Below are 26,333 nucleotides of genomic sequence, written 5' to 3' on the forward strand. Positions count from 1 at the left end.
ACGAGAACTACTTTGGGAACGAAGACACACTCATTTGCCGAAAATAGCCAACGCCTGCATATTTCTGTTTTAAGGCAATGTCACCCTTCCATCTATCAGACGGAACAGCCCTGGGTCACTTAGAGGAAACATTAAATTAAGTGCTCTCTTTGGAAACAGCAAACGCCCGCTCCCCCTCCCCCCCACCCCGCCTCTAAAACAAACCACTCTTCTTTTATTCCACGATGACTGGGTTTAGAGTCCTTTTGCCCCCTTCCTATACGCAGAGAGCAGGGGGGTCAGAAACCCTTGTTGCTCCGCGATGCTGCGGGCAGGTCACAGGAAGCGCGGCCCCTCGGGGCACGTGGCTTCTCCCTGCCTTCAGGGACCCGTGCGGGGCGAGCACACCAAAGGACTTTGGAATAAAATTCCTGAACCTGGAATGTGAGTTCCTGAGACATGAAGTGTATTCGGAGTGTGGCGTTCTCTGCCCCACCCAGAAACAACTTTGGGAGGGACCTCCGAGGGCCCTTCCGGGCCTCACTTTGGAACCGGGCGTGAAGAGCTCTCACCCCAGGTGCTCAGGGCGCGGCTCCGTCCAGGTGGCCAGCACGTCCCGTTCTCTCTCCTGGACCAAATGCGAGCAGGGCTGTCACACAACCCAACGAGAGCCAGGGTGGGGCCACCCCCTCACCCCACGCCATTCCCGCCTGGCTCCCACCCACAGCAAGAGCAACGCTCCCGCCCAGCTCGGGAGCTACCACCACACCACTGGCTGATCCCAGCTGACACACAGCAGAGTTAGAGATGGCAACCAGAGCGCTGCAGACAGCAGCCTGCCTGCCCCTGGCTTCTAGGGACAGAGGGTGCCCATCTGCTCTGGAGCCGCCCAGGGGCTACGAGCACCAGCTGGGCCTGGGTCTCCGGGGTTCCTCTGTGCTGCATCCCTCGCCGTGACTGGCTCGGGGTGGAAGCAGAATGACCACAACCAAGGCACTCTGGGCTCAGGGAAGCCCCTCTACGGCCCTCTGAGGTCCCAAGGATCATCCCTCCTCATCGAAACGAACAGAGGTCTCTGCAAGATACCCCAAGTCCTTCCCAAACCCACACTCCCTGCCCCAACACACACACACACACACACACACACACACACACACACGCTCACACACACTGTCCTGGGGACTTGTATTTACAGGCCCCGACTCCCTGGAGGAAGGGAAGGGAGGTGCTGGGCAGGTGGTGGCTTCAGCTCTCCACTGAGGAGTGCGCTGGAGCCCGGCCTGACCCACCTGCCCAGGTCAGAGCTCCGGGAGAGACGTCCCCGGCTTCTGCCCGCCCCCGTCAGCACGGGAAGGCTGGCGGTGGGGGCCCTGCACCCTAGTGCCCCACAGGCCGGGGCCTCCCAGGTAGGAGGGGAAGGGAGGAGTCCAGGGGACACAGGGCTCATGGAGAAGCTGAGGGTTCGCTAATTCTGAGCTGGGGACACGGTGGGTCTGAAAAAAGCATTTCCCACAACTTCCGTCCGGTGCTCCCCAGGGAGGAAAGAGAATGCACGTTCTCCGACTGCATCTCCCATGACATCCGCCTCGCCACCCCCCAACGTTCCAAGTCACAATGTTCCGGTCTCTTGCTTCGGAACAGTCTCTGTGAAGTCCCGAGCGCGGCCACAGCAAGCCACACACACAGAGCGTCTGGCCGGGTGGCCCCGCTTTACCCATCGTGTCAAACAAAGGCATCCCAAGAGCAGGGCCGGTCGGGGAGAACGTGCGAACTGGACGCACCAATGACACCTTCGGACACCCTTGTAGGAGGCCAGTCAGAGAACGTGGTGTAATAGTGGAAGGTCCTGGGGCCTCCTGTGGGGATACAGCAGCGGGCGGGGGCCCTGGCCATGTGGACATCAGATGGTGCGGCCGGCTGCCCAACACGGGTTTGCATCTCTGCTTCCGGCGCTCCGACGGGGACCTGGGCAGGGTCCCGGAGGCGAGGACCCCTACAGTCTCCCTGGGGAGTGCTCCCCTTACCCATCACGGCTTAAGGCGTCCCTCTGAGCCGTCTGCATTCTTGAGCCCACTGCCAGCTGGGGCGAGGCTGAAGCTGGGCAGGGGGCAGGAAGAGGGAGCCGCGGGCCCTGCTTAGGGGTCTGCCCTGAAAGCACAAGGTCGGTGACCACGGCTCCAAACTAACCGACCGGCCTATCCGCCGCCTGCGCTGAGCTTCACCTGCACTGCCTTGCCCCCAATGTGTGCCCAAACCTAAAAGGAAATTCCAGAGTGCAAATCTATATACAGAGTAAGGCGGCAGGAAGGGGGTGTCCTCACTGACCTCGTGGAACATGTCCATCCCTGAGAAAGGGGGGTTCAACACCGCTGAATCACCTTCGTGGGTATGTCTCTTGTGCAATCGTGGATGGTGTTTTTTGGAATTTTTTCGTTGTTTTTTTACAAATTTGACACCTGAGGTGAAGAAAATCTTTTTTTTTGTTGTCATTGACTTCATAAAGTTCTCTCTCTTCTGATTACAAAAGGAAACGACACGGAATCACGGGAGGAAGTGAGAGCATCTGCTCATGGCTATGGTAAGGAGGAAGGGCCGCGGGGCTGGGCGGGGCCTAGGGTGGGCGTGGCAAGGAAGGGCGTGGCTTGCCGCGGGCCCCGCCCCGCCGCCGGCGCTCAGGGCGAGCTGGCCGGGCTGATGGTGGGGCTGCTGGCGTCCGAGCGGCTGTAGTCGCTGAGTGAGCCGGTCCGCGAGCCCCCGCCGCGCCGCTGCAGCATCCCTGGGTGGAAGTTGGCGTGGCGGCGCGCGTGCTTGGTCAGGTGGTCGCTGCGCATGAAGCGCTTGTCGCAGATGGGGCAGCTGAACTTCTTCTCGCCCGTGTGCGTGCGGTAGTGCCGCGCCAGCTCGTCAGAGCGCGCGAACTTCTTGTTGCAGTCCTGCCAGCTGCAGGCGAAGGGGCGCTCCCCTGTGGGCGACACGGCAGAGGGAGGGTCAGTCACAGCCCACACCCCAAGCCTGCCCCTCCCTCCCTGCGCACCTCCCTCGGTGCCCCGTCTCCCACGGCCTCGGCGACAAATCCTTCAGGGTACAGGTGTGGGTGCCAGCGCCCTCCTGTCCACAGGGTGGATGTAAGCAGACATCTCCCGGGAGGAAATGGCAGCGTGCCAGGTGCTGCGGCCCACCCCCCCCCCACCCCCCGCCCAAGTACCCGGCACGGCGTGCCACGCAGCACTCTCTGCAGGGTCAGCTGTCCCTAGGCGGTGGCGGGGAGCACAGGCCGGTCCCTGGGCTCTAAGGAGGGAAACTAGGAGGAGAGGGTGGAGGGGTCAGGGAGAGCTCGCAGGCCTGCAAGTTTGGCCACACCACCCTGGCCCCACCAGGAGCCCTACTCCAGAGCCCCCAAGCCCTGCAGGGCCTGCAGACAATGTGCTGACGCCAGCACCCAGCCACCATTCAGACGGTCCACAGTCTCCTCATCTGTAACATGAATGGGTCAGGATGGACTATTTCCAGGGCCTGAGAGTCTGTGACTGAGATGTCTGTTACCGCAGCAACAGGCTCCAACTAGAGTCTGCAGCTCCTCCTCTCAGAGATCTTCCAACATGACCAACAGGCAGCACAGGAGGAGGCTGTGGGGTGACACCTAGCAGAGGGAGGTAAGGAAGGCTGGCTACAGTCGGGACCTCGTCCCTCCCTCCCATCCCCTGCTCAGGGCAAGGGGCAGGCCAGCCTTTACCCAGGCAAACTCTGAACCACTCGCGCACACACACACACAAGACATCAATTGCACAGGGAGAACCAGCAGGGGGTTCTAGCACCTCAGAATGCAGCCCTCTGGCACTGGGGGTGGCCACAGAGTACCCTTTCCTGCCCCGTTTCTCCCCCTCCCTCCCGGACTCTGGCCCTGAAGCTGGTCCACCAGTGCTCAGCAGAGGAAATCTACGCCGCCCACTCCAAGTGAGCCCGTCGACCTTAAATATAAAGACACCCAAAGATGGCCAGACATCCAAGGAAAACCAGTGGCACGAAAGGGAAAGGCCAAGAGCAACAAAACCACTGACTCCAGAGGAAAAAAGAGTAAAGCCGGGAAACAGAAGAGAACATTAAGCTAAAAATTCTAATTAGCATTCTCAAAGAAATTTCAGATAAAATTTTATGCATAAAGCAAACAGGATAAAAAGGAAGTTCAGAGAACAAAAAATAGTTTAGAAGTTGGGAGTATTGCTGCCCAAACAAAAATTCCATAGAAAAGCTGGAAACGTACTCAAGGAAATATCCCAGAAAAAGAGAACAAAAAAAACAGCTCTAGAAAATGTGAATGCTGCAGTGTTCTCTGTCTCCTAGCAATGCTGAAGCTGAGAGCTGTGTGTGGCTCTGTTTGCTCTCCTTATTGATTTTCTGTTATGGGGGGGGGGGCAGGGTGGGGCGGGGTGGTTTCACAATCAAGCAAGAGAGCAAACCATCACTTCCCATCTGTTACTAACAGTAAGAAGTTCAGCGTCACGGAATCAATCCGTGGGTAAGACATCTAACTAACAGAAGACACTGAGGAAAAGAACAAAAAAATGGAGAAGAGGAAATTACCAAAGAAACAATAGAACAGTATCTGTCAGAGTAAAAAAAGGAGACAGGAAACTAACATGGAAAGGGTTATTAGCACAGAGGTGGGCCGAGGAGTGAGGAAAGGCTCCAGCTGTGAGAATATCTGCAGCGTCAGAACACTAGGTAACAAGAGATCCCAAAACTTACTGGAGAGAAAGGGGAGAAGCAGGTCGTCCGGGAGGGAGCAAGGCTGGGACACACACCAGACTTCTCGTTAAGTTACGCTAGCTGCTAGATGACAGAGAAACACAGCCTCCCAAGTTTACCTGGCACACTCTAGCAAAAATAAGAAAAAACTGAGAAGCCAGGGAAGTAAGCGGACGATGAAGGGTCATCCCAGGACAAGAGTGAGGGAGACTTGGTGGGCCACTGGAGCCGTGGGCCAGGAATCACAGAGGGAGGGTTACAAGAAGAAAGGGAGTTCCATGTACCATAGAGCATGATCAAGAGGCTGAATACATTTCAGGACACGGCCAAGGCACATGCTATTCTTTGGTTAAAGGGAAAAAAAGAGAGGCAATTAGTAACTCCAGGAAAAATAGAAGACATGTAAGAAAACTGTCTAAATTAGAAGCACACTAAAATGCCACATGATTTTGAGCAATGAAGGAAGAGCTCCGAGCCGAACACTGTTTTAGGGGCTTTTTGTGTATTATTTATCCTTCACAACCACCCCATGAGGTGGCAGAAGCGAGTGCGGTTCCAAACAGAGGCCCTGGCATACGGAAGCAATATTCACACAGTCGTGATCATGTGACCCCAGCACTACCTGTCAGTGTTTAGAATCGATCTTATAGACAAAGCCCATACCACTGATTCGTGGCCCCAGGAGAGAATGTGGGTTTAAGGGAAAGGTAGGAATACACCCATGTGCAGTCAAAGGAAATCTCTAAATGAGGTTAAAAGCTATAAGGATAATCAACAAAAGAATTAAAAACATCAATTCGGGAGGAGGTGGGGGAGGGGTAGGAATGAGGTAATTCCTTAAATTTCAGGGTAGGGAGGTAACAGATGGCCTCTGAAGTTGATAAAATGAGAAACAGTAATAAAATCATAGTTTTATTTATGGCAGTAACCACCAAGACAACTAAAATCAGAGCAGTATTGACCTCTAGAGAATAAGGCTGGACTGGGAAGAGGATTTTTTTGCTGCTGCAAACTCTTTTGTGTTATGTGTCTTTTAAAAAAAATCGTATGCATTTATGTCTTTGATAACAATAAAAAGGAATGCTGAAAAGTAATTCTTTAAATATCTAGCCCAACACCAATCAGAATTTTAAAAATCGGTTCTGGGGGCGGGGGGGGGAAGAATCAATACAAAGTTTGAGAAATACCGCACACTAATCCCCACCCTAGGAGGTTAACAGTGCACAGTTATCATTTAAGTGTTTGGAAAGGTCCAGCACGAAATACAGTGGCGTCCTTTCACGTGACCGGCGCTGCACTCAAGACTTTGGTGCACCAGGTCCAACAGATGAGGCTCAGCTCCTCTCTCCATGGGGTACTGATGCGTGGCCTCAGACAAAGGCCTCACTGCCTGCGGGGGTGGGGTGGGGGTGGTAAATAGTGGCCCCACCAAAGATACGTTCAAGTCCTGACCCCTGGAACCTGTCAATGTGACCTTATTTGGGAAAAAGGTCTTTGCAGATACAATTAAGGTAGGGATCATGAGATGAGATCACAAACATTAGAAGAAAAGGGGGAAGGACTCCAGGGAGTGATGTACCGGTAAGCCAGGGGACTCGGAGTCTGGGGCAGCCACCAGACACTGGAAGGGGGGACTAACGCTGCCAACACTTTGACTTCACACTTCAGCGCTCCAAAACAGTGAGAGAGCATACTTCTGTTGTTCTAAGCCACCCAGTTTGTGGTTAATTGGTTACAAAAGCCACAGGAAATGAACACAGTGCCCCATCCTCACAGTGGGGTCCACGTGGGGATTCTACAGGGTTGCACACAACCAGCCCTTGGCACTGTGCCTGGTACAGGCCCAGTGCTTACTCTCGAGATGTTATTTTTGCTCTTATCTATTATTCTTGTCAACTAGGTCTCCTCAGATTTGGGCCTGCCGGGAGGGGCAGGGGGTGGGGGTGCTGGGCACAGAACCAACCCAAAGCCACACTCAGCCTTGCTTCCTGATAAACCCTGTGTCCTCACTTGGAGGCTTGTCCTTTTCAGGGTCCTTCTGCTGCAACCCTGGGAGGCGCTTTAGATGTATATAATTAGAGACGGGATGCATGACCCCAGGGCGGCAGCGAAAGGCAGCATCCAACAGGATGGGATGTTGGTGCCCGGCAGCCCGGTGGCAGAAGGTGGGGAAAGCCCAGCATCACTACTCGGCCAGCACGCAGCCCTTGGCCTACTGGGGCATCAGCAGCACGACACTTTTATGGAGCACAAAAGCAGTGCCCCGCCCTGGGAACGTGGGTGTGATGTCGACAGACAGGGCTCTCCCTGGTCCGTCCTCTATTCTTCTGTCAGCCCGTTCCAGGTGGCCAATAAGCTGCTCCACAGACAGACGGATAAACCATTCAGAAGTTATGATGCAGGCTGGCGAGAAGCACCACCGGGTTTCGCTTGGCTGGCCTCTGAGTGGCCCGGGGAGGCTGACATTCAAGCGGCACCGGGGAGGCTGACCGGGGCAGCGGGAGAACTGCGAACGGATGGGGCAAAGGCAGCCTGTACAGGGGGACAGAGACCAGAGACCTCCACAACAGCACTGCTCACCCTTTTAGTAAGGAACCCGGGGAGCTTTTGTTCACCTGGGTTATGTCCATTGACATTTATCATAGAAGTTAAAACAAAAACATTTAAACTCAAGCACATATTCCAGTAGCTGTCAGAAGGATGATGTCATCACACATCATGAAGCCTCTGGAACATTCCACTGTATTCTTTTGAGAAAATAAAGGACAAATAATGCTATTGTTGAGAAAATAGTTCTGACCTCAACTGGAGGGTCTGGAGTCCCTGCAGGTGTCTCTGGGCCTCACTTTGAAAACCGCCACTGCCGCTCAGGGACTCACCCCAGGTGGCACGTGGCTGAGCTAAGCTTGGGGAGGGCGGTTGCACCCAGAGCGGGGCAGGGGCCAGCAGGTCCGGGACCGGCGGGGCGTGCACCCGTGCACCAAACAATGCCGAGCCTCTTCCTGGCCAGGCTCAAGTTCCGCACCTGCCTTCTCCTGGGATGCGACCGGGAAACAGCAGCGGTACCGCGGGGCTGCCACCGGAGGGCGCTAGGCCCAGCGCACAAGGGACCCAGACCCCAGACCCCTGAAGGGGGCCCAGGCCTCCTGCAGCCTCCCTGGAGCCTAAGCCTGGGGTGCGCACAGGTCGCTCTTCCCGGCCCCCCCCTCCCCCCGCTTCAGAAGCCAGGAGGGCGGCAGGTGTGTGGGCGTAGGGGGCACTGGGACAGGATGGCGAAAGGGCCTAGTGAGGGAAGGAGGAAGGGGGCTGGATGCACAGGGAGGAGGGAGGGCCAGGGTCACTGTAGGGGGCGCTGGGGACCCAGGGGCTGGAGGGTGGGTACTAGGCCCCAAGGAGCCAGGACTGAGGGGTGTGGGTAACGGTGGGGGCAGGTCGAGGACCTGCTGGTGCTGGTCGTTGGGGTCGCAGTGTGGGGAGGAGCTGGGGCGCCGGGCCTGGGGGTATGCAGTGGCGGGAGGTGGATAGTTGGGGGCGGGCGCAGGCAGGTAGCGGGTCGTGCGGGCGGGCCGGGGGCAGGCAGGGCGGGGGTTACATAAATGTTCCCTGGCACCCTGCGAGGCGCCGAGAGCAGTTGCCTCATCTTATCAGGGAACAGGGCGTCCCACACTCTTGCCCAAGCCGCAAGCCTGGGCGGGAACAGTATGTTCTCTCCGAGAAGCCACAAGAGGCTCCTCGCGGAGCCACCCCCCCTTGGCCCCGCCCCAGGCCCGCCCCCCGCAGGTGCAGCTGGGCTCACTAGTGCGCATGCTCCGGTTCAGACCGCCTCCTGCTCGCCCTCCGTCAAGGGCGCGTTCCCCATGACCTCCCTCGCCCCATCCAGCCTCGGCCAAACTGCCAGGCTCCAGAGGGTGAAGGGAGGTGCTGCCTCCAACAGCACCTACAAAAAAGACCGGCGTGGCTCTTTTCTGTCTGTGAGCCTCTGGTGGGCAGTCAGGGGCGGGGAGTTGGGGTGTGTGTGTGCCCTGAGCCAGGACCAGAGCAACATCTGCCGAACAGGGCCCCTTCTGGGCAGTGAGTGCCGGGCTCTACTGGCCCGGGCTCGGGGAAGCCTGGCTGAGCTTCCCTCCGTGGAAGGGAGAAGGGGGGAGAGGCATCTCTGACCAGGGGCCCTGGGACAGAAAAGCAGATGATGCAGGGGTACCCAGGCCTGCAAGAGCAGAACTCAGTGAGCACAAGGCATCTGTGCAGGTGTGTGTCTGGGGGGATGATGGTGAGAGGCAGGGCTGGTCCAGAGAGTCAGAGGGTGGCACGGGGAGAGGCCTCCACAGAGAAACAGCTGCTCCCGGGCTCCCAGGCCCCAGCTACTCGCTGCTAGCAAGAGGCCTGTCATTCATCAATAGATAGCTCCAATCTGTGGTCGCCCGCATAGGGCTGCTTCCAGCTCCCAACCTCAAAACGGCCACGTTCTTCACTCCTGGGAGGCCCGCTCTCCCTCCCACTCTGAGGCATCTCGGCAGATGGCCGACCACTGGGGCCGATCAACCACCAGCCTCTAAGGAAAGCCAAGCTGGTTGGGGTCAGCGGAAAGGCCTGTCCTCTGAGGGGGAGGCTGACTTTCCTATTTTCTTTAGGAGGACATTCGACTACTCTGCCGGTGGTTTATAGACCCACATGGGCTGACACACAGATGCCCCGTCTCCTGGGAAGTCCAGGCTGCAAGCTCTTACCCACCATTGTACAGGTGAGGGAGGTGAGGCCCAGGAAAGAGAGTTGCCACTCAGTGGGGTCCCCCTCACCCTAGGACTCAGCAGGCAGAAGAGGCGATTTCGGCATGGAAGCAGCCTCTGCAGGGGTCAGCGCCTGCCCCTCCCCGACTCCAGCACTCCCCGACTCCAGCACTCCTACTCATTTGTCATGGCCGCATCTCACAGTAACTGTGAGGGTTAAGTGGGGGAACACACAGGTGCTCAGAGGAGATATGCTGTTATCACTGGTGGGGCTCCTGGGAGCGTCCCCAGCCAGACACCAGCCAGTACTCATCTCTGCTGAAACAGCCTGGCCCTGGCCTTGCCCCTGCCCTGGGTGCTCTCCTCCACCGCTGCTGTGGTGCACGCGTGTGGCTCATCACACGCCCCTGTGTACTCTCGCACATGCCAGGGCTGGCAGGACATGAAAGGAGGTGGCAGCTGGCTGGAGACTGCTACACACAGCCTGGGGGCACGGGTTAAACAAGAAGATCCGCCCTCCGCAGTTGCGTGTGTCTCCACGTTTGTACAATGGATGCAGGTGCATTTTTAAAAGCAGACGTTTTGGGTTGTTGCTTTGCCTTGCTTTGCTTTGGAATAGGATAACTTGATCCTAAAATTCATTCAGAAAAATAAACACATAGAAACAGCCAGAAAAATGCTGAAAAAGAAGAATGAGGTGGGGGGACTGGACCACCAGATACAACATGCCGTTGCACAAGCTGCTGACCGGCAGTGGAGCACAGCGGAAATGCCTGGACCAGATTCTAAGATCATAGGAACTGTGTAGCAGAAAGCAGTGACACCTAGGGCAAGGCAGAAGGGCAGTGTCCAAAAATGTCTTAGGACGACTAGGTAACAACCAGTCCATGCTTCACACCTTAAACCAGGCTAAGTTCTGAAGGGGTCAAAGATTTAAAATGGGAAAAGTGAAACCACAGATGTTCTAGGGGAAAACCTGAGAACATTCCTTTAAAATGCTAAGATAGAAGCTCTTTCTATGAATCAAAGTCTAAAACCCATAAGTGAAAAGATTGATAAATTCGACAACAAAGTATAAAATATGTCTCCACAGAGAAAGTCACAAGGAAAGGCAAAAAAATAAATAAACTGAGAAAAATATATCTGCAGCTCTTGTTACAAAGGGCTAATCTCCAATACAGGAAGAGTTCACAGAAATTAAAAGGAAAACATAATACTCGATAGAAAAATAGGCAAGGGCTGTGGCTGACAGTTCATAAACAGGAGGTACAATGACTCCTGAACATCTGAAAAGATGCTCAACATCACCCATCAGGAGACAAATATAAATGAACCCCCAGAGACACCTGACTCTTCACCTATCAGGGCGCTGAGACGGTGGGAACAGGTACTCCCACACTTTGCTGATGGAAGTACAAACTGCCACAATCTCTACGGAGGCCGACTTGGCAATAGCCATCCAAGTGACAGACGTGCGTATCCTCTGAACTCACAACGTGGGGGAGCTGTCCTACAGACACACCTGCAGGCCTGCAGGACGGGATGTGTGCCCGACTACGCGGTGAGGTGCAGCAAAAGCCTCAAAACAACTCATGCCCTTCCAGGGCCCGTTACCTAAATTCAACAGACACCCGTAAGGCAGAATCCTGTGAAGAAGCAGTGGAACACGTTCCGAACTGAGACGGAAAGGTCTCCGAGGGACAGCGCTGAGTGAGAAAAGCAAGGTCCTGAGCAGAACGCGCGGTCAGGAGGCTGAGTACTGTGTGCACACCCATGCGCGTCTGCCTGTGTCTGCAGAGGTGCTCTGGGCGGGCACCTGAGAACCTGGAGCCGCGGATGGTGGGGGCAGAGAGCTGAGCGCACAGAGGGCAAGGGGGACTTGGAGAACTTTCCTTGGGAGACGACTTAAACCCCCGGATTTTGAAACACACGGTGCATTTACCTATTCAAAAAATTAAAAACAAATCTGTAGCAAACTAGGAAACAGTAGCCACAAATAACACAAATTGAAAAGCGGGTGTTAAATGAACAACGCTCGCATTCCTGGCCAGGCTGTTTCCACAGCACATCCCAAATCCCACCGCCACTGATGCCAGTCCAAGGGCTCCCCTTAGAACCTGGCAGGGGGGTGGGCCTGAGAGCATGACAAACTCAGGAACGGCAATTAAGTCCAATCTGCTTTTCTAGAAGGAGTTCCCAGGGCAGGACCCCAGGGCTCCAGAGCCCCTGGTCCCACTGCAAATGGGGTTGGAAGGCATTCCCTTATAAAGAGTTTGACAGACCTAGCCTGACTTAAAAGACCACGGTGACGCATTCTAACAGCAGCAGACCCAGGGCTGTGATCATGCGCTGGAGGTCCCCCAGGCTCCTGTCATAAAAGTCGCTCTGTTCACCCTCCCACGACTGACTGACCCTTTGGAACCAGCCCAGGTGGACGGGGCAGGCGCCGGCTGCCACCCTTCCTCCCCTTGCAGCCCAGGCGAATTCACCCCACTGTCAGGACGCAGACCCCAAATTCCAGGCAGGAGAACCGGTGTCCTCTGCCAGAGCTCGGTGAAGAGGTAGGAACTGGGGGTCCTGTTCAGGCTACTGGGAAAGGGTTTCCTCTCGGACCATAAAAAGCCAGGATGAGGGCAGGGTGTGCGCGGGGCAGGGGGAGAGGGCACAGCGTGGAAGAGCCTCTGGGGCCTTGTGGGACTGGGACATCGGGGGTGGCATAGTCACCGGCGGCCACACGGAGAGGTCCGAAGAGACTCACACTGGAGCCAGACCGCAGGCCAAGCCCCTGGCCAACCTGGCCACCCCCGCCCCAAAGGAGCCAACTCTTCAAGGTCAGCCGGGGCCCCTGGGAGAGGGCCTGGTCCGGTGGGCCACGCGACCCCCTTCCTGTGCCACTCACCACGGACACAGCAGCGCCCTGCTCTCACCCGCTTCTCCACACAGCCTGTGCAACCACTCTGGCCCCACTTCCTCTTCCTGGGCCCCCTCCCCCAGCCCTCAGTTCCTCCGCGCTGTGCCTGCCGGGTAGGCCTGGATGGCAGGGACCCCACGGCACACAGGCGTGTACTCTCGAGGTGCGCTACTTGGGATCTCACCCACCCCAAGACGCAGGCAGGGGTCAGGACGGACCATCTCAGAGACGGGAACTGAGGTCGAAAGTCAGAGTGACCTCCCCCAGCTCACACAAGGCGTGCTGGCCCGCGTCCAGCTTTCCTCCTTTCCCACCGTGGACCGGGCTCGGCTGTGGCCAGCTGCCCATGCTGACCTCGGCCACAACGTCCCAGGTGAGAGCAGGAGAGGAACCCTGGAGGCCACTGGCCCATCACCCAGATGGGGCCCAGAGGCCGGCACCTGCCGCCGAGACCACCCTCCCCACTCATCCCAGAACTCCCCCCCTCGGCTCCCCAGGGAGGAGCCAGCAGCCCCCAAGCCTGGGCAGGGGTGTCCCTGCCTGCACCCAACGTGTGCGAAGTGCCGGGCGGCTCTCTCCTGAGAGGCTGGCCTGTCTGCAAGGACTGGGCGCCCAGAGGCAGCACCCTCAAAACTAGAGCCCGGCACCCCGCCTCCAGGCCCAGCACCTACACCTGGCCTGTTCCAGGTGCAAGAAGCAGGCCCTGTTTCCCTCAGGGAAGAGTCACGAGGCTCAAACAAAACAGAGCCAAACAATGGGCTTTTCAGAGTTGACTTCATAAAGCAAATAAATCAGAATAAAAATAAATAAGCCATTATACTGTAGTCCTAAAATGCCTTTGGTTTTTGAGGGAGCTGATGCAAAAAACAAAACCTCAGTCACTGACCTACTTTTGCTACAACAGTTGAAGATGCAGAAGACCTACCCCAGACACCCAGGAAGGAGCCCAGGAAAGCTCCCGGGCCCCACCCTCAGCAGCCCAGGTCACCAGACCCACCAGTGCCCGGCTAGCCTCAGCCACTTGGAGCAGTTTATACCCAGTTCTGTTTGTGGAGAGCAGATGCTGGAGCAGTCGGCCGGAGGCCTTGCCCTGCAGCAAACCTGGGTGCTGTTCCGTGCATCCCGGGCTTCACACACGGCGCAGGGGGGGCCACCCACCGCCCCGCCCTCTCCCCACCTGAAGAGATCCGCACTGCCCACTTTGACGGGGGAGAACAGCACTCTTGGGGGCCTTCCAGATCAGGGGACAAAGGCCGGCCCCTCCCCTGTCACAGGCCTGGCTAGGGCCTGCCCTTCTCCTCACATCCTACCTGGCCCTCCACCTGTGCTTATGCCCTCCTCCGGCCCAGCCTGAAGCAGATGTCCAGGGGAGCTGACCCTGGGGACACGGGCCAGGAAGGAAAGCAGAAGCCATTCTGAAATCCCCACCCCTGCAGTGCCCCCAGAAACCTCAGGGTTGGAGCGACCCCTTCCTCTACAGGTTCGCAGGGGACTAATGCCTAGGGAGGGCCAGTGAAAGCTTCCTCCTCCCCCCGGGACCCCAAGATGGTGCTCCTTGGAGTCGCCCCCAAGGTCACCGGAACCAGGTTTCACGTGCTGGGTGGGGCGGGTGAGCATGGTGCCGGCCGGCTGTCTCTCTGATGTTCTCGCAAACCACAGGCTGGGGTCCACTTACACAGGCAGTTCCATTCCCACGGGCCAACCAGGAACACGGACCACAGAGCGGCTGCGCCCCACTGTCCTGTGCACATGGGAGACACACGTGCTGCAGAGCTGTAACTGCAGGAAGGGCGCACAGTTATCTTGGGTGATCTAGGGAAGACGGGACTCACACACGTCCTTTCTGAATTCCTATAGTTTTCAACTGCACTGCTTTTTGCAGTCAGAAAGAATGCAATGCACCAGTGACGTACACATACGCATCCATACATATCTATATACGTATACAGATATTACAGACTTCTGTTACAGAATAACAGTCTCACTAAACTCCAGCTCAGCTGAATGGGCCTGCTTCCATGGAAGCCAGCACCCCTGGCCTCTGCTGAGGGAGCAGCGCTCATTTACACGCACGGGCGCACATGCCTGCAAAGGTCAAAAGGACCACATGCCAGGAATTTCAGAAAGGTGTTTTCCCTGTGCTTGCTAAGGGTTACAAAACACATTGGAAAATTTCCGTTCCCAAGGTCCCCTTTCAAATGGCAATAATAAAATACCAATGGTTTCTGCCAGCAGGTGGCCAGCAGCCACTCCAGAAAAGGGCTCTGGAGTCTGGCTCTGTGTCTCTCTCTCTCTCTCTCTCTCTCTCTCTCACACACACACACGCACACACACACACACACACGACTGGCTCACAACCCCATGTTTCTCCTAAAGGGACATGCAGGGAGAGGCATATTGGCTCCCACCCCAAAAGCTTCCAGATCCCAGACTACTACCCACAAGGGACTTTCTCCAGGTGATTGAATGCCCTGAGCGACTCGTGAGCTGAACCCAAAGAACAGACACAGATGTTTCCACTTCTTTCCTCTCTGTTTGACGGTCACTTCACTAACTGCCTCCGGAGAGAAGTTGCGAGCATCTTCCCCGAGCTGAGGGGAGCAACTCGGTCAAGGCCCCGGCCCCCCCGACTGCAGTCTTGGGGGGACATCCCCTGCCCGGGAATCTCTGATCTGCTTGCACACTAGCCCTGGCAGCTGCTGACAGCCTGGGAGGGACATTTCAGGCCTTTCAGGCGATCTCATCAGAGATTTTCTCAAACACCCCAGAAAGGCAAGGACGTGAGTTTGGAATCCAAAACTAAAGATCCAGGTTTATTTACTTGATAAAAATGTTCTTCACGTGAGGCTGATCAAAAGCAAAGGGACCTCGTATCGAAAATATATAAAGAACTCTTAAATCTCAACAATAAGTGAACATTTGATTGTAGCACTGAACAAAAGACCCAAACTCAACTGAAGAAGATGTACAGATGGCAAACACCATGTGAAAAACGCTCAATATCATCTACCATCAAGGAAATGCAGGTAAAACCATGAAATGGCACCACACACAGGTGAGAGTGGCTAGAATCCAAAACCCTGACTGTGCTGAACGCTGGTGGAGTAGCTGAAACTCTCATTTGCTGCTGGCGACAATGCAATGTGGGACAGTCATTTTATAAGACGGTTTGACAGCTTCTCATGAGGGTAAACACAGACTCACTAGACAAGGCAGCAATCCCACCCTAGGCATTCGCCACGGGAAAAGACCCTTTATTCACAATCGGCCAACACTGGAAGTCAGCATTTTCTGCAGGTGAGTGGATGAACACGAGCTGCATCCACACAGTGGAGCACAATTCAACCATAAAAAGAAAGGAACCACTGATTCATACACACACAAACGGATGCATCTTAAATGCGTCTTGCTAAGTCAAAAAAGCTAGACCCCAAAATCTATACCTTGTATGATTATTCAGATGACCTTACACCAAAGGTAAAAACTAAGGACAGAACACACACCAGGGGTTCTAGGGGTTGAAGGATTGGGAAGTGGTTGACTACACAGGGGCATTTTTAGGGCAATGGAACTGTTGTGCCTGGTGCTGGGATGGTGGATACAAGACTCTGCATTTGTCAAAACCCATAAACCGTACTTCACCATGAATGCGCCTGAATATTTGCAAATGTTTAGTCTGTAAAGGCGGCTGGGGATCCCAGGATGGAAGGCAGACTGGGACAGCAGACTCTGGCCCTATTACAAACACATGGCATGGCCTCTGGGGGTGGGGGATTGGGCAGGGACAAGGAGCCGTCAGGAGGAACTGCACTTGAACAAAGCTCTAGCTTCTCACGAGAGAATCCAGGGTAGACCATCCCCGAAATGCTTCACACGTATGCTGGGGCTGAACAAACAGGTGAATGTATGGTGGGTGGTGGGAGCCTGTGTCTCGCTGTTCGAGAGGGTGGTTATAGCTGAACCAGGGGGAGGCCAGTGAGCCCTTCCTGTGGGGCTGCCCTGGTGTCTGAGATGTCATGAACTCATGAGACAGTGTGAACCCATGCTTAGACCCGAGTGCACACAGAGGGATAAATGAGTAACGGTATAAAGGCTACGACTCATCCATGTTTCCTGGCTCTGTCCACCGGGAAGGGCTAGAAGCAGCAACACCCTGGGAGCAAGGAGCACCACAGCACCCAGATCTTGGTTTCTAAATACCACTTTCCAGTAAAAGGAAACAGGGATCTGTGGAGGAATGGCTCATTCTAGGACTAGAGCGGGAAACACACAAGACGAGCCTGAAGCAGCTCGTGAGGCCAGAAAGTGAGGAAGTGCACAGAAGCCAACATGTGGGGGGCAGCTCCAAGGGACACGGGAGCTAAACTGACCCAGTCCCTGCCCAAGGCTGGAACGTTTGAGCAACAAAATAAGTATCAGCAGTAAGTCACGTGGGTACCGTTCTCCTACTGATATGAAGTGATGAGAAGAGCACTTCACCTCTGTGGTAGTTTCCCCCCAAAACCATAAACCCAGTCTCACCCCAAGACAAACACAAGACAAATACAAATTGAGGGACATTCTACACAATCCCTGGCTACCATCTCTCACAAGTGTCAAGGTCAGGGGAAACAGGAAAGTCTGGGAACCTGTCCCAGCCAAGAGAAGCCTAAAGAGAGCTGACAGCTATAGTTCAAATAGTGAACTATGGAAAACCCACTGCACTCACATTTTGTGATCATGACAGCAGCGACTATGTGGCTTATTTCTGAGCAATAAGTCAGTACCTCTCAGCTACTGCAAAGGGCTAGTGCAGTGCCACTTGGGTAAAAACACAAATGCTGGTGAAAGTAAGTGATTTCCGAGGTTCAGATGTGTTAGCACTGGCTCGCACAGTGGCCACCTTTGCCAGCCAGACACTTCCCTGCTCAACACTTGCCCATTCCAAGGACAAATGTGTAGGAGCTGCTTGGTGACTGTGGCAGAAACAGCTAAGTGCCCACTGGCCCAGCATCCACTGTCCGGGTCTTCTTTTTCTTTTTTTTTTTGTATTTTAGAGTCTTCTCTTTCCAGACAACATGACTTTAGCTTTTGCAGCAGCATTGCACCAGGTTAAAATGCTTCCTGCCCGACTCCCTTGCAGCTATGATGGGCCTTGAAAACGGATTCTGGCCAATGAGTTCTGGATGAACCACTAGGTGTATTTTCATGATAGAGGGGGGCTATATCAACTCTGCTTTTCATGCTTCCTCAGGGCATGTCCTCCCCACCCAGAGCCAGTCCCCCCTGCCTAGGTGAGTCCTCCCAGCCCGGAGTGAGTTCCAACGTTGCAGGACCAGCAGAGTCATGCCATCACCACCCTCTGGGGCAGCCCTCTCCTCTCCCCACAAAGCTGCCTTCTTGTTTGCCCTGAGAAGACTGTTGGCTGGGTGGGGCTCTGGCTGTCATTCCTGGATAACATCTCTAGACAAAGACAAAAGGAGGGCCCTGGCTGGTGGGCTGGACAACACAGCCCGAGAGGCAGCAGTGGCACCTGCGATGGGAAGGGACTTTCCCTCCCAGCGCTGCGGCAGGTACACCCCCAGGCAGCTCCCGGCTTCTGGGCAGCACTCCGAGTCACCACCGACCATCAGACATCTGAGAAGAGCCTCTGACGTGGGCGGGCGGGCCAGAGCGCCAAACAGGCCAGCAGGAAGAGGCAGCCCAGGGGATGCAGAGGGGCGGAGATGAAACTTCCAGAGCTGTCACTCATGCTCAGAGGTAAGATATGGTGTCTGTGAAGCAAGAACAGGATGCTCCTTAAAGAGAGGAGACCCAGAAACTGAGTCTGAAAGCAAGGACACAGCAGGGGGTTACGGCAGAGACTCAAATCTCAATCTCAGGGTTGCAAAGAGAACACTGAGAAAGTCTCACAGAAAAAGAGCTAAAGACAAATGAACGGATGACAAGAGAGCAAAAGTAAGAAAATGGAAGGATCCAGGTAAAGGAGCCCAGAGAGCCCAAGGACACAGAGGTGGGCCGTCATCCAGGGCGGGCAATAACGAGGCCATATTCAGGACCGGAACCTGGGCCAGGCAGCCCCGATTTGAGACCGCGCCCACAGTTCCAAGGAGAGAGGAGCACATCAGGTACCGAGGTCAGGAGTCAGGTGGCTGTGTCCTGGGAGCTGCCTGCTCCCCGTGATGCGGCTCTGACGGTGGGTGGGCATAGGGACAGGCGGGGCTCCCCAGCTCCGTGGTCACCGATAGGGGGGGGAGCGTGCTTTGGGCTTCGACTGTCTTTATTCCACGTTACTCGGCGCTACTCTAGCCTGAGACACGTTAGACTTTGGTTTCCGAATGGGGGCGCTCTGACACGTTAGGGGGTGCCCGGCGTCCCCTGCAGAGAACGGAGTGCGGCGGGGCTGCGGGGTGCTGTTCGCAAGCTCTGCTCTCTTGGCCAGCAGGCCTGGCCAGGAGGCCACCCTGCTCGCTGGACCTTACCCTTCCCCCAGTCCCCGAGGCCCACTCGCTGTGCCCCCAGCTGGGCTTTGGTCAGTGGCTCCGGGCCCGCCCTCTTGAGGCCAGGGTGGTGGCCTGCAGGCCGGGCTGGGGCCCTGGGCCCCGGTTGGGGAGCGGGCCTGGCCGAGCCAAGCGCCACGTTGGACCCCAGACTCTCCACGTCTCCTTGACCCTGGAGGCTGGGAGGCTGGGGAGTTGGAGGCTGGGAGGCTGGGGAGTTGCAGCCTCCAGGGGTCCGAGAGCCAGGAAGGGCCATGGGGGAGTGGGAGCGTTCCCAGAAACAGCCTGGTTTCTGTTTAAAAGGAGAAACAGAAGAGTCCTTCTTCTCTTCCTCACGTCCGTGCCCCAAGGGTGTAGGGTCCCCTCTGAGAGGGCCTGGGGGTCCCCACGGCAGGCCCCGGGCCGCCCCCACTCCCGGCCAGATGGCTGTGGGAACTCTGGCCACAGACACCGCCGCCCCCCTTCCTGGCGCTATTCTTGGTGTGTGTCTCCCTTTGGGGGGAGGACGAGGGTGGAAATGATCAGAAGCTAAAATTAGCAAACGGCAAACAATTGAGGCCAGGAATCTGAGGTCGGCTGAGGATAACGATTTGTTTTCTGTGGCCCTGAGGTGGTTTGAGCAATAAAGGGAATTGAAAATGAAAACAAATCTGGAAGCTGCCCAACCCCTGCCAGGACCAGGCCAGACACGGGGCAGCTCGGGGTGGGCCAGCCAGATGGCAGGGACTCTGCCCAGCAGGGCCCCTCCCGGGGCTCCCCTCCTCCCTCCCACGGGGACTTCCTGCTGCCGCCCTTCGAGCGGGCCTTCTCCCCCATGGCCATGGTGACTTCCCTGGCACTAGCCTGGCTGACTTCTTCTCCGTGGAGGCGCGGGTGGGGGGGGGGGGAGCGGGGGCGGCGGGCCTCAGCGGTTGTAAACCCCCCGTGGTTGTGCCGTGAAGCCAGGCCTCTGAGCTCCTGCCTAGTTCCACGGGGACTCGCCTTTTCACCTGACCCAGTAAAACTGTCTGGGGACAGACCCGGAAATCAGGTCCAACGAGGGTCTCGCCAGGTCACACGGCGGAGTGGGAGGGGGGAGGGGGGGAGGCAGAGGCCCTGAGCACACAGGGCGTGGCTAGGAGGCGGGCGCTTTGACTCCCGACCGCCCCCAGGGGGGCCGGCCGCACGGTGGCCGCAGATGGACAAAGGGAGGGCAGCCAGCCTCATCGGCACTAGGCGGTCAGGGAGCTGCACTCCCCTAGAGGTCGCACCCAGCGGTCCTGGGACCTGGAAGCCCTTCCTTCTAAGGGCACTCGGCTTGGCCCTTCGATGCACAGCCTTTGCTAAAGCCCCCAGGGGCCTGGAACGCAGAGGCCATGGGGAGGCCCTGGCCCCGAGGATGGGGCTTTGTCCCCAAGACACAGCGACTGCCAGAGACCCTTACACGGGGCCAGCCCAGGGCCAGGAGCTGGAGCCACCGTATGTGGCACTCATCTCAGTCACCGAAGCTGCCGCAGGGTGCATGCCAGCCCACACCTAGCCAGGAGGGCCCAGACCCACACTCCCCCGGGAGGCGGGGGGGGGGGCCAGCCAAGGCTGCATTTACATCTCCAGAAGCGCTGACCAGGGCCTGGCCGGCCACCGCCCTGGCCACCAGAGCCATGTGTTCAGAGCAGAGGGGGTCTTGAGGGGTGGAATCGGAGTCCAGGCAGAGAGTCCCCGGCGGACGCCAGCGCTGAAGAGAGATGGAAAGCTCTGGGCGTGGCCTGAGCCCCAGAGATGAGCAAAGATTCTGCGGCCGCCTTCCCAGGGCCAAGAGACAGTGGCGTCTAAGGCCAAACCACACGCCCTCCAGCCCTGAGGGCCGGGAGGTGGGGTGTACGACAGGGCAGTCTGAGCGTCCTGGGGTAAAGAGTGGGTCTGGGGCCTTCCCAGCCAGCCAAGTCCTGCAAAGCCCTTTGTCGACTTAAAAAATATATATATGCGCAACGCGAGAGCTCCGGGTTAAGTTGTATTTGGGGCAAAATGAAGACTGCAGCCCAGGGGACAAGCGTTTCAGATAGCTCTGAGAAACTGCTCCGAGGAGGGGAGAGGAGGGGAGGGGAGGGGAGGGGAGGGGAGAGGAGGGGCCAGGATACATAGGAATTTTGCAACAAAGAGCAGGTAATTGGGAACGTCAAAAAGTTTTGTTAAATAAAGAAAACCAGATATCTCAAGTTAAGGCATTTAGCGCTTTTCTGTGTGTGGGAAGATGCTGGGCTCACTGAAATCATTCCTTTGATGTGCACCTCAGCTATCTGGGGCCTGTATTTTCACATCCTGAGTTTCCTCAGGGCTCACCGCAGGGAGTGGCTGCAGTCTGATGACTGCTAGAAGGCAGGTATTCTTTTCAACCCTGAGTTTTCTCAGGGCTCACCGGCTCTCCTTGGAGGGTTGCAGCCACTGGTGACTGTGACATCCTTTGTTTATTGATATGGCAGGAAATATTCCATTTATAACTATTCCATTCCATATCACCCTGGACACCTAACAACACCCTTCCTGCCAGGGTGCCAGCTGGGTGCTCTCACACACATTCTTCCTTTCTAGAAGGCAATTTGCCCCTAAATGCACATTCCCTTGCTGGCTCCCAGGACAATCACAAGGACAAGCCCAACCTGGGTGACAGAAGAGCAAGTCACAGGAGGTGTCACAGCTCCTCAACCCAGGGCCCGGTTAGGACACCAGGGACGAACAGATGAGGATGCGCTGGGCAACCGTGAAAGGCCAGGTCCAAGAGCCAGCAGGCACTTTGGAGATGTGACCATGACAGAATGTTACAGTGAGTGGGAAAGGGCCAAACGGAAAATGACCGTGTGGGACGATACCACGTTTAATGTTAAAATAGACACAGGCTGACCTGTTAACGTAGTAGCTCGTGAGATTAAAGTTATTGCTTTTCCTCCTTGTTAAGTTTTCTCTCAATACTTTCCTGTCTCCCAAATCCTCTTTCACGAACATGCTTGACTTTTTAAACCAGAAATAAAAACAAATGCAATGCACTGAAATTGCAGTCTTCCAGTAAAGTCAACTCCTTACGAGAAATAGGAACACTCACATCTAACCTGGTCCCAGAGCACCAAGAGCGAGTCATAACATGGGTGGAGCACACATTTTCCAACTGTTGATGGGACCCAACTCAGAAGCTGCCATCCGGTCCAGGGATGGTGGATTTGGGTCATCTGAAAAGGCATGTCATTGCCAGGGACACTATGGAGCTCTCCGCGTGGCTGTCCACCCTCCTGGTGTCCTTAGTCTTGCCATCACTATCATGTTCTTGCAGAAAGGTCCTCAAAGCTGGGCTCCTCCCAAGTTCAAAACTGCTGCAGCCCCACCAGCACCCTGGCTTCTGGCCCGGCTTGCGGGGCATCTCAGAACCTGGTGGGCCTCGCCTGTTGCACTGGCCCTGACCACCCCTGAGGCCCTCCTAGAAGGCTGTCCCCACACCAAAGCCACCCTGTGGACCCCTTGAAGTCAGCCAGGAGGCTTCTTTACACGCCCAACTGCTTTCTCTAAACACGAGTGGGTGAAGACAGGACCTAAGGGGGGCACCCTGCCTGAAACCTCACATACGTCCCCCGAGACCTGTAATGAAATGAAGCTCACAGACGTCCCCAGGCCACTGAGGACAGCTGTCCACGCGTGGAGGAGCCTGGGCCACCTATGGGATGACCCTCCCCCACACCAGGATCCCTGGGTCCCCATGCCCACTCCCCGCTGTGACTCAGGCAGACCCTTCCCCTCTGGCCTACAACTTGCATACTGGCTTCAAAACAGAGGCCACAGGCCAGACCGCTCTGAAAGCTCGGGGACTCTGGGACCCTCTGAAGGGCCTCACACAGTAGGGAAGAGCCACACCATCCAGAGGAATGGCCACAACTCCCGTGACGGCTTCTCCCAGGACTTGGTGGCTTCGGCAACTCTCCTAGTGCTCCTGGTTCAGCCAAGGACACACGGCCGACTGCTGATTCTGCCGCCGGCTTTATGCAATTCTAGGGACGCTCGACCTTGTCTGCTTTAGTTAATTCACACCCAAAGTCACACTGGCTGAGAGGCGCCGGAAGCTGTGACCCGCAGAGAGCCCCACAGGCCCAAGACAGGGTTGGGAAGCAGCCTGGAGGGACTGAAACCCCCTCCTGCCACCCGCGCTTCTGACTCCCATCCTCCCGCTGGGCCCCCATCTCCTCCTCAGCCACCTGGTGGGCACCCCCGCAGGCTCACGCGGCAAGAGGCCAGGGCAAGCATCAGAGGGGAGGTGGCCAACCAGGGCTGACAGGCTGACACCGGCCAGGCCCAGAGACGGGGGTCCAGGGCTGGGCAAGCACACGCGAAATCCCCGGCCCCCTGGACGACAGCCGCTCAACGGACCGGAGGGCAACTCCTCCCACCGCAGCCCCACAGGCACACACTTCCCACGGGGGCCGGGCAGGAGCTGCTCTGGGAACAAAGTGCCTGGGTCAAGACCGTGGGCGGGTCCCTGGAGAGCTCGGGGCAGCAGCACTTCCATGGGTCCCGGGACGCCCCCAGTGGAATGACAGTCACACACTGTGATGCTCCAAAGCCCCTGTGGGTGGGCGGTAGGCCCCCACTCCCCCCCAACAGCTGCACTTCAGTTCCAGACAGAACACAGGCCTCCACAAACAGCACACGGTGGCCACCACGGCGGCCACCACGGCTGCAAAGCAGAGCCCAAGGCGTGGAGGCTGGCGAGCAGTCGTGTCTGGGCAGGTGGCTGTGACCTTGCGGCCAGGCCCGGGTGCCGGGAGGGCTTCCGGGGCTGAACACTGGTGAACTGTCCCCCAAGGGTGAGGACAGGGCCAAGCAACTGCTCTGGGAGGTACAACTGGGTACCACATAATCTCTCTTTTTTGAGCTTTTCTGAAATTTCCCAAATCATTTACAGTTAACGTATTATTTTCAATAAGAACGTGTGTGCACGTGTGCCATGCGTGGCCCTCCTCCTCCCAGAGAGCACTAGGGCTGGGCTGACACAGCCAGACCCTTGGGTTCTGCTGTCACTTTAGCGCAAAACCAAGTCGGAGAGGGTAGCAAGGGCCACCAGGCACTCCGGTGTGCTTCGCCGAATCCTCTTCTCTTCCCTCGCGTGGGCAGCCTGACATCCTGCCAAGTCCTGTGCGCTTTTTTTCACTTTCCTCACCAGAAGAGAAACCCAGGGTTTGGGTCTTGCCTTCAGAAGTAGACAAGGGGTGCCCAGCAAGAGGAGGAGGAAGCCACCAGAGCTGAGGCTGACCGCGGGGAGCCGTCAGGAAAGCCGGGCTGCAAGCACTCGAGCGTGAGAAGGGCTGCTAGGAACACACCTTCCCTCCTCCTGGGCGGGGGCTGTGCATTCCCCCAAAGATGCCCACGGAGGGGAGGGGCACACATGCAGTCCTGAGGCCCAGAAGCCGGGGGACACGAAGAGCACCGTGACACCCACTTCTCCTTTCTTCTTCCCCTGGCCTCCTGAGTCATGCCGCTCCGCCCCCACTTCTCTCCCCTCCCTTGGTGCCCCCAGCCAGACCCTGCTGGTAAAGAGCCCGCACAGGACTCCCCTTCCCACCATCTCTCACGACCCCTGGATGCCCACAGTCTGGGCCTGGCTCTCATCACCAAGGCAACACCCCTCCAGCCCAGACCTGCCTCCGGAGGAGCCCCTCTGACTTGCCCTTTGCCCCCCACCCCCCAGTGGCTGGGCGGTGCCTCTCTGCTCCCACACCCCCTAGAGTCCACCCCAAGCCCCCCTCCCTTACAGGAAACTGGCTCATAGCTTTGGAAAGACCTCCCCTCTTCCCCTCTCCCCACCCACAAGCACCAAGAACGGCGCTTCTCAAACCTCCGCCAGTCCAGCGTGGCCTCGGCACAGGAGCCAGCACTCTGGTGACCCTGGTCTCCCAAGTGGTCCCCAGGCTCGGCTGCAGGAGCCTTCTCCTCGGGAGCCTTGGTGCTGCCAGAGAAGCTCTGGGGGGATGCCTGTGATGCCGGGGAGACACTGAGCCCCAGCTCTGTGCCTCTCTGAGCGGTTTCTTAGCCCCCGGGCACTCCCACCTCCTGAGTGTGGCCCCATCACAGACCTGGCCCACCACAGCCCTGGCTGAAGGCCAACGGGCAGGGCCCCTGTGCCCCCCACCCCCCCCACCAAGCCCCTCCCCTGCCGGCCACCCAACCCACTGCTCCTGTAGGTACCTCCCCGATGGCAGGGGCTGTGGCGCGGTGGGCGGGGAAGCCGGCGCCGCAGGGCCACCAGCCCACCTATGGACTGACCACATGGGCCGACGACCGGGGGCCCGGGCCATCCATGTCTGGAAACTGAAAGGTTCGGAGAACAGGTGATGCCTTTGAAAGAGGAGGCATGGAAGTGAGCCACTGTGACAATGTGGGCATCACCTCATGGGAGCCCCTCCCTAGAGCAGAGGCTGGGGTGAGGGTGGCAGGGCTCACCCCTGGCCTGGAAGCCCCCGAGGCCGAGAGGCCGAGGTCCAGGTAGGAAGAGGGAGAAGGAAGAGGTGGCAGTGGGGCTCCAGCAGGACTGTGCCCGGGGAGATGAGTGGAGCCAGGCTGCAGCTGGGGAAGGTGGCCCAGGGGTGACCGAATGTGGACGGTGGCATGGGGAGGAGTCCTGAGCACATCCGTCTTACTTCTCACCAAGGCGATGGGGACCAGCCCGGGAGGAAAGGCAGCTGGTGCTAAGGAGGCGCTCTGAGCTGAGAGAGGGAGGGAGAGAGAGAGGGGGAGAGAGGGAGGGAGGGAGGGAGGGGGGAGAGAGAGAGAGAGAGAGAGAGAGAGAGAGAGAGAGAGAGAGAGAGAGAGAGAGAGAGAGAGAGAGAGAGTATGTGTGTGTGTGTGTGTGTGTGTGGCGGCGGGTGGGGTGGGGTGGAGAGGTCAGGAAAAGGAAGAGGATACTTTCTGCAACCACAGATGGGTGATCTTCCCAGAAGCAGTGGAGCCCCAGCTCATCGACCTGGTGTCCTGTGTGGAAGGTCGGGTTCCTGTGGGGACACACAGGCTGGAGGCTCACCCGGGTGCTGGGCGGCGGGGGCCTTTGCCAGGACTGGGGCTCGTGGGCACACTCGGGTGCTCAGGACGGTACGAGGAAAGCCTGTCCTCCGACGCCCTTCCCCTAGAACTGGGATCAGAGTCGGTGACCACTGACCTCACCCACGGGGTAGGAGAGGCGACGAGCCAGTGGGGGCTGAGGCCCACCCAGGAGGGCTCCTGGTCATACATGGGAAGGTGCGGATAAAACACGGAGACCTGCCACCAGCCAGCTGAGCGGGTGCCCTGGGTCAGCAGTGTCCTGTGTTGGGAGGCACCCACCCGCACCTGCTGCGGGGACTCAGCTCGGCCTCACGGCAGCAACAACCCCAGACCAAGCGGGTGCTGCCCAGCAGGGACATCAGGCCCCCCACTGTTGCCGGTGAAGGGGCCGGGGCAGCAGGAGCGGCTCAGCTCTCCGCCTTTCGAGACCCCACCCAC

The 26,333-nt window shown here is 57.3% G+C and overlaps 1 protein-coding gene across 1 annotated transcript in view; it reads right to left on the reverse strand.

The window, feature by feature from the left end:
- Window positions 1–2,415: 2,415 nt before the first annotated feature.
- The window catches only part of KLF13 (KLF transcription factor 13), a 40,102-nt gene continuing 16,184 nt past the window's right edge, over window positions 2,416–26,333 (reverse strand). Inside the window, exon 2 of the mRNA XM_065871884.1 lies at window positions 2,416–2,941. Within this exon, the coding sequence (XP_065727956.1) occupies window positions 2,652–2,941 (290 nt within the window). The 3' untranslated portion in view covers window positions 2,416–2,651. The remainder of the gene's footprint in view (window positions 2,942–26,333) is intronic.

This window comes from Phocoena phocoena, chromosome 2 (genome assembly GCF_963924675.1).
Source record: "Phocoena phocoena chromosome 2, mPhoPho1.1, whole genome shotgun sequence".
Taxonomy (NCBI): domain Eukaryota; kingdom Metazoa; phylum Chordata; class Mammalia; order Artiodactyla; family Phocoenidae; genus Phocoena; species Phocoena phocoena.